The 14,146-nt window shown below is 37.9% G+C and overlaps 1 protein-coding gene across 2 annotated transcripts; it reads right to left on the bottom strand.

The window, feature by feature from the left end:
- Positions 1-192: 192 nt before the first annotated feature.
- Positions 193-8,849, bottom strand: LOC103706333 (acyl-CoA-binding domain-containing protein 3-like). Of its 2 annotated transcripts, XR_015974006.2 has the most exons (6): positions 7,930-8,816; positions 6,583-6,688; positions 6,364-6,476; positions 6,184-6,248; positions 5,447-5,555; positions 388-526 (listed from the first exon to the last, which is right to left on the bottom strand). XR_015974006.2 is itself a non-coding variant. In XM_008790391.6 (5 exons), exons 1-5 carry the CDS (start codon positions 8,712-8,714, stop codon positions 459-461), a joined length of 1,137 nt encoding a protein of 378 aa, XP_008788613.2. In that variant the 5' UTR covers positions 8,715-8,849; the 3' UTR covers positions 193-458. The 2 variants fall into 2 exon arrangements, 1 of the variants encoding a protein (XP_008788613.2); XM_008790391.6 differs by lacking the exon at positions 5,447-5,555 and having other exon boundaries at positions 193-526; positions 7,930-8,849.
- Between the last annotated feature and the right edge of the window lie 5,297 nt (positions 8,850-14,146).

Genomic DNA, 14,146 nt, shown 5'->3' with positions numbered 1-14,146 from the left:
CGTTTCACACAAAAAGCTTCTGCTTTCCCTTTTGGTCATTACCACAAGATTTTAGCAGCTTTGGACCTAAAACATACAGAAGCATGCGATCTTGCTTTTGTTACCAAAGTACAGGACATGTCTGCACATCAAGCAGGCATACAAAAAAAGATCACATTTGAACAGGGCGGCACTTCACTTTATCAAAACAACTTTTAGTACCATGCAGGAATCACCAGGAATATATTACTGATTAAAAAACAGCACCAAGCATACATATAACTTGTAATATCCATACCTTATGAACATGAACTATGTACATATATACAGTCTTACACACCACACAAGCTTTTAAGGGGAGACTAACCGTCAAATTGAGGACATAAAAGAACACATGATCAGCCTTCAGCCACGTCTTCAGAGAAAATAGTCACAATTAGAGCCATTTGGGTCCTCAGATATATCATTAGCCTGGCTCATCAATAGAAACTCACGAATGTCACTCTGGTTGGAGAGAGCAGGTTGAAAAGGAATGTCTTCGTCAGACCTATAAGAAAGGTAGACCAGGTCAAGGAAGATGCTACAATAGAAAAAACAGAAGCAAGACTTATAGAAGAAAATTGAACTTGGAGGGGGGAAGAAGAAGCATGAAGCACATGATTTTCTCCAGTAAAAGCACAATTCAGTATTGGCCATTAAACATGGACTTGACACCTGAATGCAGAGCTCATAAAACACCACAAACAAGAATTTAGATCAAGTATTATGACAGATTAAAAAAAAACTTGAATGGGTACATAATAGATGTTTAGCACCAAAAATGAAAATTGGAGCTGGTCTCACCACATAGGATGAAGCATTCACACACGTTGCGTGTGAGCTGTTGTACCAAAAAAAAAAAAAAAGGACACCTAGTCTCACCACATAGGATGAAGCATAGGCATGTAAAATTGATTGGTTCAAAAGGAAGCAAAAAAGAGAGTTTAAAATGCAGATACAAATTCAATAAAATTTGAAATTAGTTGTAAAATGTCTCGACTAACAAAAGAAAAACAACAACAATACCAAATAGGCCCTAAGCTTATCAAAAAGTTAAAATTACAACCAGTTGCATGTATGACAAACTATTCACCTCAGGTGAATGGAATGATTATGATGCATATGAGTACATGCACATAGAGAGAGAGAGAGAGGATGCACAAATATAGTCTACACATGGATACATTTATATTGTTCTTGGGAGCAGCCTGATTAGAGAGTCATCATCACAAGGCATGATCTACAAATCCTTTACTTGGCAGTCAGGTCTATCATTACTATGTAGAAAGTCCTTTGTCAATTACCAAAGTATGCGCCAATCACCCAAGCTCAATTCTGATCAGCAAGTTGGCAATAGTCACAAGTATGACCTACACAACCCACTGAACGATAATATTTAAGTACATAGTCAGTTCTCCCATTAATCTGTAGAAAAATCTTTTGAGGACAAGAAATGAATGATCGTGCCAGATGTTTACATAAACAGGATGGTTGCAGTGGGAAACCATTTGTCTTTACCTTCATCTCGTCATAATTCCACATATAGGGAAACTTCCAACAAGACAGTGAAATAATGGATATACACTATTATAGACATCTACGTGATGGGACTAAGGGCCTTAATTTTTAGCGTTACTGTAGGAATCAGTAGATGTATGACACTGACTATGCAATTGCACAAACTGCAGCTCCAATGCATTGTTTTTTCAATGAAATTAGTTCAAACCAAACTGTAATTTCAGTAACTATGGTGGTTTGTTTGAAGTTGCGCATCAAATTTACACTGGGTTAGGTCTAGGATTGGTTAACTCAATTCTGGTTGAACTTTGGTTTGAAAGGTTGGATCGGACAAGGTTCAGCAAATTAAGTTGGATCAAGTCAGGTTGGGCTGGGTTCAGTCAAGTGGATGAAAGATTCAGTTGAGCTGAGCAAATCTCAAGAGACTGAATCAAGATTGGTAAGCCTTACCTGGATTCAACCGTTAATCCAAATGAAGTGCAATTTCAACTCCTTGAGCCTTACCTAGAATAGGATTGGCTAACTTTTTTGGGGTATAATTTGGGTCTGAAAAGTTGGATTGTGCCAAGTTCGGTAGACTAAGTGAGATCAAGTCAGGTTGGGTTTGGTGAAGTCCCAGGTAAGGTTGAGTTTGAGATAAATCTCATCAGACTGAATCTAGATAGGTGGGCCTTACCTAGATTCTGCCATTAATCCAATGATGTTCGATTTCAACCCCTTTAGGATTGAAGCCAAAAAATGAGATTTTTGGGCAGTTGAGGAACTCACTCCAAAGCAAGTCACCTATGCATCTACCCTTCTAGTGCCGGAAACTTGTATGTCAGGTTTCATATGGTTAATGATTGTCGATATCAGCAGTCCAATACAGCAGTTGTCAAAAGCTTCTAGAAGCAATCTCCCTGCAGCACTTAAACATTGAACACAACAAAGCACTGTGATCATCACATACTGTATTGACAAAACCGATAGCATTATTATACAAGCTACAAAATGCTGCATGGCTCTCAGGCCTGTTGGTATTGCTTCTGCTTAATAAAATGAGGAGACGCGTTCTAGCTTCTCCTAAAGGCATTTTTTGACTCTTTCTTCTTGTAGAAACTTTTATACAATGTTACAAATACTTATCTTTTGGAAGTGCTTTTCTGCTTTACAGTCACAAAAAGTACTTTTTAAGCAATATAGCATTCCCTAAATGTTAAGAAAAAACCTTCAAATAAGCATGTGACTGTCATAATTACTAACAAAAGAGTAGGTTGGAAATGACTGGCATTGCTACTTTCTCCTTTATATGACCAAATGATGGGATAACTTACTATGATGTTAAGAGAACTTCAAATACGCATGTGACTGTCCTAGAGATGTAAATACTAGCAAAAGCATTTGTTGGAAATGATTGGCATTGCTACTTTCTCTTTTATGGGACCAAATGATGGGATAATTAACTATGATGGTATTGTCGCATCCGAAACTACCAATCGAGGCCTCATGAGGAGTGAACTCAGGTTTATCCGGACAAGGAGATGCCAAAGAAAGCTTCGAGTCATGAGAAGGTTTGAAAAGACATGCATTAACAGAGCTGCAAACTGCCCATGGGACGTAGGGTGAGGTTCTGTTTCCAAACATGGAAAGGTGGCATCTCCTGTAATTACTAAAGGGGAAAGAAGGAAAAGAAAAAAGCTGCAAACTTCATAAATTGGGTTGTGGAACTTTCATGAGGTCAACCCCAACTAATGAGATCAGAAAGGTTATAAATTTTTCTTAAGGACTTATTTCCGTGGATGCATCAAGTACCTAAGAAAATATCAATAAATTTATTGAAAAGAACAATTTGCTTGCTTTATAATAATTAATTATAAAAATGGAAAAGTTTTCGAAATGGCTTACACCAAAGGAATTGTATCGTCAACAGGAATGGACAGAGATAATAAAAAATATTTCACATTTTGTAACCAACCTCTTTTTGACAGCAGCATTCCAAAAGGACTTCCCCGAGATGTAGATCAATATAAGTTTTAAAGTTTGTGCCTATGTGGAGCTAGTACAATGTATGACATTTTAACTGAGAAATTAGAGCATGTTATTGCTCAAGAAGAAAGTAAATGAAAATTGATCAACTATACCTACACCATGATGTCTTTATATACCTGAAAACAAGCCTAACATTTTTTACCACATCTGTAAGGGAATTTTCGCAACTTCTAAAACAAGAACTGATTTTTTTTCAGTCAGTTTTAGCTTGTTTTCTAATAAACAAATTAATATTAAAAAACTATAACGTAAAACTTTCAACATTGATATATGGACCTAGGCAAACCTGACCTGATCATAAATGGGTCCATTGCAGGCAAAATTCTGCACCTAAAAGCTAACTAAAATTGTTCTTCAACTTGTAGCAAAAGGTATAGCGACTGGTCAGTGTAATCCAAAAGGTTTACTTATATGTGGAGGTTGTGGGTCGTTGCAGTGAAAGAGGAAAACGTATATGGCTTACATTGTTAAAAATATGACTTGCAAGGTTGAGGGAGCATTTCTATAGGCTTAGGAAGAATGAAATAGGAATCAATGTAGCTTATGGGAAGATCCTGTAGGCTAGTGTTATCTAGGTGTCTCTTTTTGATCAATTTAAAGACATTAAAATCTGCAGTCTGATCTTGGCTTCAAAGAAAATCGTATGAAGACAGAATGCAAGGGTCTGAGAAACCATCATCCAAGGGCAACTCCAAAATTTTTCGGGGTGCTCCATATGACCTACATATGCAGCAGCTGCCCCAACAATATTTTCTTGGAGAAGTTAAATGATGGGAAGACAACTAGTTGTAAACTAGCATCAACTTACTCTAAACCAGAAAAACACTAATCTCCACATAATAGATGGGAGCCACCAGAAAATAAGTTAAATGGTGCCTAGTGTAGGTGACAGAGTTGTTGCACCAACATCAAATAAATAAAATTCTGTCCTTCGAATGGCAGAAGCCACTAGAAGCAAATCCGCAATAAGAATCTAGAGAGATGATCTACACTATAAGCCAACCAATAGACTAAAAAATCTTCATATGGTGGCTAGTTACCTCCCGCTCAGATCTTGTAACATATATAATCTGTCTAGCAAAAAGAAAAGAGTATAGCAAAAAACATATATAATCAGCAGAATATGTTATCCTTTATGTTTGCTAGTATTGCAAATAACAGATATACATTTCATCTCTCACAAGCCTACTCTTGTTTCAAATGAAGGTCAACATAAAGATACTAGTCATGCATCAGGGAGGACCCTCAATGCTAAGCCAGGTCATTAGGTTCACTTTGTTTGATGATAGCTTATCAAAATGGCAGGAATCAAAACTCTGAATCAATTAGTATTAATTATTTTCGAACAGAAGACTTGGTCTTCCCCAACATCATTTCTGCAGCGAAAATTCTCATGAAAAATGAGGCCAATTACTCAACAAACGATTGCCTTATAAACTTTTTGTTCAAGCTTTAAAGCCCTGTGTAGACATCACAATATCCCAAAAACATCTCTCAACCTCAATGAAATACCTTGATTCAATTATATGTCTGAATAAATCAACTTTTGTAATCATAAGTCCAAGATGACAAAAATGATCATATTGTGGCAATGACATATGCCGTGGTACCTTCTACCGTGAAATAGCTAAAAATTTCTAAATGTGATTGAGGACTTTATCCATAAATCTCAGTCAAAAGAAATGTGGATAAGCCAATCATATAATTCCACCTATTAACGCCGATGTTATGGAGTGAAATATCATAATATATCTACTAATAAAATATAAAATAGACAGAGCACCAAAATATACTAGACTACAAGAAGCTGCATTGAAAATTTCTCACTAAAATGTCACCCTAAATTCAAGTTAGCCATTAACAACCAATAAAAAGAACCTACCAAATAATAGTAATAATAATATTAATAAAAAGGCCTTCAAGTCCACTATCCACCTCAAGCGTTCCCTTGTTTGCATGTCAAGTCCCCCAAGTCTCCACTGACTAAGTGCCTTTCACACAACAACCCCAAAATCATATAATAGTGTTAGAAGAAATGTGTAAAGTATGAAAGTTACTATTTATTTATCCATTATGCTCCAAGGAAATCAAAGAGAAAGTCCAAGTAAAGGATGTTTTCTTGAGATGTCATGCAGATAGCCTTCAATTACATATCCCTAGATTCTTTAGTAAACAATAGAACTCAATAACCAGCAAGTAATCAATAATTAAAATATGAACTCTGTTTCTTTCTCCTATCTAGAGTAATTTGTTAAATAATGTACCCAGCTTTGTATCCATGCAGTTTACAAATTTCATATGACTAACCAATAACTTAGCTTACTAATTAGTTAGCTTATGACTGCACAACTATGCACTACATGCCATCTAGAACAAGATAATGGCAGGATGGATATAGAGTGCAGCATACTTATCCTGGTGCTCTACAATAAATAATGACCTGGCAATTTACCAATGTTAACACATTCCAGTTTTGACTTGTGCTGGATAATCTTTATCAAAAATATGGTGAAATATCACGTTTGCTTAGAGAAACATCACTTAGTCTTTTTTCCCAAGAGACCATCACATGATTAGAAGACTAGTTGATACTAAAGAGCAGTTATGTCACGGGCATACCTTGCTTCAAAGGTTTCGGACCACCCACATCGTCACCTTGAGTGCAAGAAGAATCTTCTGATAATCTGTAGGCAATTGCAGTAACCAAGTAACAATGAGTGAAGCCAAGTAAAAGCTGGGGATCCAGAATCCCTCAATATTTACTGCCCAAAATTATAGATATTAAATTGTAATGATTACCTTTCAGTTAGAGAACTTGGTTGGTAAAACAAAGACGAGTTTGAATCAGGTGTTCCTTTTCCAGATCCCAACGCCATGGGAGAATCAGTGCCATCATTATGTTTGGCTTCATCCTAGCAAGTATTGTGGAAAAAGCATATGTTATTCAATGTCTGCTCTTCCATATAAAGAATTACAAAATAAAGCAAATGTTTCCTTACTTCCAAACATGAGACTTACTTGGGTTTTTTCTCCCCTCCAGCCAGGAATCTTTTCAGACAGAAGGTTTACATATTGTTCCATAGCCACCTCCGGAATCATAGTCCCCAGTCCTTGCCAAGCAGACCTGGCAAAACATAGATGACATCCTCTGTTACTCATACATAGCAGCTCTGAACCCCATTATCAAAACTATCAAATGAACCACATACCAAATTCTACATAATCAAGAGTCTTTTTTTCTTTTTTTTTTCTTTTTCTTTTTTGGTCAATAAAAACCTCCAAAGGATGCTCGTCCTATAGTCTCTAAATTTTCTAGCTGAAGGAAGTTTAATGTTGTTGTTAACCTCAAATTAGAGAGGCTATGAGTTGGGAAAATAAGATTGAAATCATAGCACTTGCACAATGCAGAATACCTTTATTCAGGCTGGAAGATTTAAGAGTGCCAGATTATTTTATAAAAAGAAGTAATCAAACTAATCAGAACTTCAAAGAGGGGAGCATTTTATAGTAGAATAACAAATGCAAGTTAGCAGAGTAAGATAAATAAAGGCCATAAGGATCATCTTGGACAGCAAACTGGAATAGCTTATCACCTACCCAGTTCATAGTGAAGGAAGCATCTAGCAGAATTTTAACAGTCACTCTCTTTTGTCTTCAGAGACTAACTTTACAAACTTTGCATCATGTCTTTTAATGTCACATCTCTTCTACAATGTTCCCCTTTTGGGGGGGTAACCAAGAGAGGGATTACACTTCTATCCTCTTATAAATACAAACATGCCCATCAGCAAAAGCAAGATGGAGCGAGTCAGCAAATTACTAGTCCAAAATCACTGCACATAGAGAGTGGCTCTTGGATTAGGAAGCCAGTCTGCCAGAGCATTGCCCTCTAAATACAAATGGAGACTCTAAATGAATACAAGTTGGAAGAGATGTTCCAGAGGTCCAAAAGGTGAGGTCCCTAAATCCTAGTTTTCCATGGTGTCAGTACTTCCAACCTTACTGGTTCTTCTATTGTTATGCTTTTCACATCCTGATGCTCTCGTTAATCACTTCCCTTAGCTTTAGCAAGTAATCAATTCTTTGACGAGTTCTCAAGAAGCACATTCCACTCTGAATCTAGTAATAACAGGCCGATGTCCAGCTTTGCAAATGAAATTTCTACCTTCTCTATTCTGAATGTTTAAACTGACATCTTCCTACCACCACCAAACGTTACCAAAACAGATAGCTTACAAGCATCAAATATGGCCACAACTAGTAATATCAGCGCAGTTTCCTATGCAAATAACTATGCGAAGCAGAACATTTGAAAAAAACAACAACAAGCAACTTATCGGCCGAGACAAAAGAGATCAGCAGTACCATTTGGAGCGAGCAGTAACCTTCAAAGCCATCGGCTGCGGCTCATAGCAGGGCCCCTCAGTTGCAACCTTCTGAAGCCCATACAACTGCATTTGTACATCACTACTCAGCCTCGACACCGCTTCCTTACCATCCTTACTATCGGCATATGCTGCCGCCACACCATAAAGCTTCTCCAGTTCGCTCTTCTCGATCCCCTCCCAATCATCCTCCCCATAGAGTAACGATCCCCACTTCTCCTCAATCCCCCTCTTCTCTTCTCCCGCCCCCTCATGTCCTTCATCCAATTGCATAACTTTCTCCACACCAACTTTATCCTTGGGAAATCCGTCTCCTTCTTTCACTAAGTCATCAACAGTCTTCACGATTTCCTCTTTAGCAAAAGTTTCTTCTACTATATTCTCCTCCTCTTGATCGAACTCACGGGTTCTTACCTCCTGGGCCTTCTCCAATATATATTCCAACAATCGCTCTCTTTCCAATCGCTCCCCTTCTTCTTCTACCTCGCTAGCCTCCATTCCCTCCGATCCAAGAACCGCTTCACTTCCGCAACCATCATCGACCTTTTCTACACCCAAGCCACCACTCTCCCCCACACTCTCCCGCCTCTCCTCGATGAAGACCTCTCCTCCGTGACCGATCGCCGCCGGGAGCGCCGCCGCATCCGCCGGAACGTCGCGGCCGAGATCGCCCTCGGTGCCTCCGAGGGCGGCGAGCTTCCCGATCAGGAAGGCGAGGAGGATGGAAACCACCGCCGTCAAGAGTAGCTCCTCGTAGAACTCCATTCCCTCTCCTTCCCCTTTATCTCCCTCCCCGCCTTGGCTTAGACTCCAAGAAAAAAGAAAGAGAAATGAGAGAACTCACCCGGGTGGAGTTGGGGAAAATGGAAAAGAATGGGTCGGTGGTCCTTTTATTCAATGATGATGGTCAGATTGGAAGAGCGCCAGTGGGCATATTTGGTTGGGCCGGCCGGCCCGACAAGCGACGTTACCTCTTGTGTTCTGGATTCTCCGTACACGTGTCCACCAAGACTCTCCTCGGTGCGGCTTCGACGTTGAGAGACGTACACGTGGCTTAACGACGTCGCCTGTTCCTTTCCGCCAAGATTTTGGCCCCTTACGTCCATGTGCTACACGTAGCGGGCTAACCTCCCCCGCGGGTAAGCTGACGCCTGACCACGGTCGTCCTTTTGTCGGCGCTGGCAGAAGTAATCCAGTGTCTCGCGGAGCAGTTTTGTGGTGTAATATCTGCCAAGGGAAAATGATCAGAACTGTTAAACTACCCGATGATCAGAGAGATTGTCTCGCAAGTTACGAGATTAGGCAATTAGCTGCAAGGCTGCGAGACATCTTAACGGGACCTCGTCCGGAGAGAAAGTCCGTGCGCCGTTACACCGGATCAGTTGGTCTATACCGGTGAGCCTCCGATCCGACGGTTACGTATTCGGATACGGCCAGTCAACGGTAGGGTGGACTTTGGAAATTTAAATTCAGCTAGAAAATGCAAAACTGATACCAAGAGGAGCCCATGGCCACGTTTCTCCTATTGGACGGATCGTAGCGTATGGCACAGAACAATTTGCGTGTCACATTTGGGCTCCGTAGCATTTCTCTCGCACTAAATAGAGCTCTGACCGGAGGTTGCGGCTAAAACGGACATGATGAGTTCGAGGTGTGCACGGTTGGACTGGATCGTTTTGAAACTAAATCTGAGATCGAACATATTTAAATTAATTTTTAAAAATCAAAATTAATTTGATTATTTAAAAATGGCTTAAAATCGATCCAAAAAATTAGATTTAATATATTCTATTGGATTGATATTTAATGAATCAGCTAACTAAATTGGAATAAGTCTAAAGATCAAAAATTTTAGCTTATATAGAATTGATATTCAATGAACAAACTAAATACACCGGACCGACTCTAAATATAAAAAATCTATTTTATATAGAGTAGAAAGTATAAAAAATTTATATATATATATATATATTTGTATATATACACTTGAGTAGAGTTGAATTGGTTCGATTGGTTTGAATTGAATTTTTAAACACTCAAATGAAATTTCTTAAGTTCAAAATTTTTTCAAACCAAAATTAAATTAAATTTAAAAAAATCGATATCTACCAAACCAAAGGGATCAGTTCGAATTGGATCTGTGGTTTTTTTTTTTTTTAAATTGTACCCAGCAGTTAGGATGTGATCTTTACGATGTACGGCATGGTAGCTAGGTGGGCCATACTTCATCACTGGGGATTTTTTTCCGAGGATAAGATTCAGTTCTGGTGGAACGAGGAGAGGAAGGAATTTTTGAGATATGGTGCAAGGTATCAAAATCTAAATCGTGAGGGAGAGTGGTGAGGGCCCAATATACAAAAGTTGCCATTACACAAGAGTTTACGTTTCTTGTAGGTTCTTTCATCTCTATCTTAAAGATGGAGACATCATAAATTCATAGGAATTCCATGGATGGGTCCAGGACCAGCTTGTTATGTGCATGCTGCCTGTCCACACGAGCAACCTTGTTTTGGTTTGACTCATGGTAGTGGGGTTATTGATTGATTAGAGTGTGGGCTGGTCTCTAAGGAACATAAATTCGAGGATTGAAGTTTTCTTGAAGTCACTACCATGATTGTTTAATAGGGCGCTTACCTCACTTGATTAAGAAAAGATAATATTTATGACATCACTTTTTATTTCTTGTTGATAATAACCCACTTATGTTGTTGTTTATAGTGGTAACAAGTTTTAGTAGTTACACTGGTACTGTCATGGAATCAACTTAATGTAATGAATTGTTGCAGGGCAATCGAGGACATTATGGTTGTACGTAAACATCAGTATTTCTTGGAAGAACCACTCTTCATAATTAGGAACCTTGGAATCGCTTAATGTGATGAATTGTTGCAGGGCAATTGAGGACATGGTTGTATGTAAACATCGGTATTTCTTGAAAGAACCACTCATTGCATTCATAATTAGAGCTTAACCTCCGAAGCTGGCTTGTGAGTACATCTTAATAAACTAATTCTACTTTTAAAATTCTATTCCACCAATTGATGGCATTATGATTGTACGTAAATATCGGTATTTTTTTTTTTACCTCGGCAGCTCGCACTAATTTCACATGAACACTGCTATATAAATTAAAGGATAAAATACTACACAAAGATAGAAAGCAAATACAGGACTATAGGATATCTTCAGAATAATGAGCAACAAGAAGGCGGCCCAATCATTTGCTTTATTTGCTTTCTGTGCACAATATGAAAGGCATCACACTTTCTTATTAACCGCCAAATATTCTCTAAAAGCAAGTGGTCAAGCACCCCGACTTCTTATGTAGAATCCACTCAATCACATCTGGCCCCTCAGTATTTCTTGAAAGAACCACTCATTACATTCATAATTAGAACTTAACCTCGAAGGCTTTATGTGGTTTGTGAGTACATCTCAATAATTCCACTTTTAAACTTCAATTCCACCAATTGAGGACATTATGGTTGTACGTAGAACATCACTATTTCTTGAAAGAACTACTCATTGCGTTCATAATTAGAACTCAACCTCCTCCAAGGCTTTATGTGGTTTGTGAGTACATCTCAATTTCAGGCGGTAGGGGACGCCCAACTACTCCAACGCAGAGCCAGTTTCGGAGCCTATTTTCTACGGGAGCTTTCAAGAAAAAAAATGATCAAGAATCATTGTTTATCCTTATCCTTTAGTAGCGAACCATAGTGATAGCATAAGAGTGACTCAGCGACATGAGAAGTCAAAACGTTTGGCGGTAGCTGAGCTCTCGTGTCCAAGGAAAGAATAGTGTTGTGGATTGTCTGACGCCTTATTTTCATCAACTCTTTGCCTGTCTTATCCGGTCTTTAATCTTTTGCCTCATTAAGTCTTATTTTTTAGTGGGCAATAGTTATTCTTATCCTATAATAGTCATCAAGTTTTATCTTTTAGTAGATATTGGTCTTTGAATTTGAGTAGGAATCAAACACCCCACCCATATAAACAAGGATCTTTGGTGTCTCTTTTATTATGGCGTGAGAAAAGAGAGAAAAGGAGAGAGTGAGAGTTGCCTTTCTTAGTGAGAAGTAAGAGAGATCTTTTTTTCGTGTGGCTTATATTTTTTTAATAATGTATTTTTTTCTCTCTTAATTAGTTTCTTCTAGCATCTCTTTTTAATTTTGTGTTTGGTATTTGTTCTATATCTTGGATTATTGGCTCTGGATGTTCTAATCATTTGACTGGTCATAGAGAGATATTTGATTCTCTACGTGATTCTGGTTCTGATGCTATTGCTATTGTCAATAGTTCACTTTATTATATCAAAAATATTGGTAATTTAGCTTCATATTATCTACTGATTTTTCTATTTTCGTAAATAATGTTTATTATGTGTTGGCATGAAGAAAAAATTGATTTTTGTTTCGTAAATCACGGACAAAGAATATTCCATTTTATTTGGACCCAACATCGTGGAGATTTATGTTAATGTTAAAGCTTCTGAAAAGCTTATTACTCAAGGCAGAAAAGTGAAGAAGCTTTATGTCATGTCCGCCAGTAATTCTTATATTGATCAAACTCTTAAACATAATATTGCTGATTTATAACATGCTAGATTGACTCATATGAATTATGCAAGATTTCAAGATATGCAGAGCAGGAGACTAGCTAATAGACTTTCCAAGATGAAGAAGGAAGTAAGAGTTGTTCTTCTTGGTGAGAAGTGAGAGAGAGCCTTTTTCATGTGGTTTATTCTTTTTAACAAAGTATTTTTTTTCTCTTTTCTAATTAGTTTTCTTCCGGTATCTATGTTCTATTTTCTGTTTAGTATTTGTTCTAGATCTTGGGCCGGCACGGTCGATCTATTCTGCGTAGCGTTCTACAGTTCGTGCCCGAATTACTTCACACTAGAGGCTTTGCATACACCATTTGCCATCTCCTTAGTGAAAATATTGAGGTAATGGACAATCTGCTGTTTGATTGTTCCGGGCCATGGAGGAGAATTCGGGACATTGTGGATGTTCCTACTCTTCAATCTATTAACTGTTGGGCTACAACTAAAGACTTCTCCATTTAAGTTTACTCTACTATTTTGTATAAGTTTTAGCAGAACTGGAGGTAAAGCAATAGTCCAGGGTCGAAGATATTGTTGAAAATCATCAAATTGCCCTGCAATCCAACATACCCTAATCAAACAACCTGTAAAAGAAATATATGATCTTAATTTTTTGGGATTACCGGATCCAGTCCTTTCTTGATTGTCTGAAATTCTTTTCCTCATGCGATGTCCATTCCATTTACCTCATGCAATATAAAGTTTTTATTCCAGGGCCATGAAACAAGCCCTTTAAGAATAATTCAACTTTAACAAGAACAAGAAAATATTTACCGAAAAAAGAGAGAGCAGTGAAGATTCTTCTAACTCAATGTTCCTACATTGTGATACCATCTTATTTATAATTCTGATTTCATATATACTATATTAAAAAGAGTATTGGGGTTTCTTTTAGGTCTATTAAATTTGCCCACAAATCGAATATAATTTGCTTCATGCTACTTGTGCATCCATCCATTCTTCTTTATCCCAAGTGTTAAATTATCGTTGCTTGGCTGGCTATTTTCTCTTTCCTAAGGTTCCTTTTTTTGAGGTGACCATCCCACATGATTAATTGGATCCAATATAAATTTTGTAACTTCAAGCGCTGTTGTTGAATGGACAACACCTATTTGAGATTGTTTAAGGTTAGCCAGTTGTTTAAGGTCTCTCACATTAACCATGAAGGTAACTAGGTGGCTGACTTACTCATAAATTTGGCCTTAGGGTTTTCTTTCAATATTATTTGGGCTTTTGATTTTGCCCTTTGTTGTCCATTATCAAGCACAGTGGACGTTGCTTTTATTTTATTTCCTTCATTTGTGATAGGGTTTGTTCCCCGTTTTTTCTTAAAAACTTATATTGCGCATACCTGCATGCTAGTCCCACGAAAGTTACAAACTTAGTAGTTTGAACAAACATAAATTGACAAAATAAAATTTATCATAATACATCAAGTTATAAATGAGTGCACAATACATCAATAAAATAGCCTAATAGATCTGGTCACAAGTCGGACTGGGCTCCATCCAAATATTAACACAACTTATTTAGGCTTGGGCCTGGCTTGGCTTGGTTTTCAAGCCTACTTTCTAGGCCTAGGCCTGGCCCT

The sequence above is a fragment of the Phoenix dactylifera genome, chromosome 16 (genome assembly GCF_051530095.1).
Source record: "Phoenix dactylifera cultivar Ajwa chromosome 16, Ajwa_hap1_PhDact_Kaust_v1.1, whole genome shotgun sequence".
Lineage (NCBI taxonomy): Eukaryota > Viridiplantae > Streptophyta > Magnoliopsida > Arecales > Arecaceae > Phoenix > Phoenix dactylifera.
This window is presented reverse-complemented; position numbering and strand designations above follow the sequence as displayed.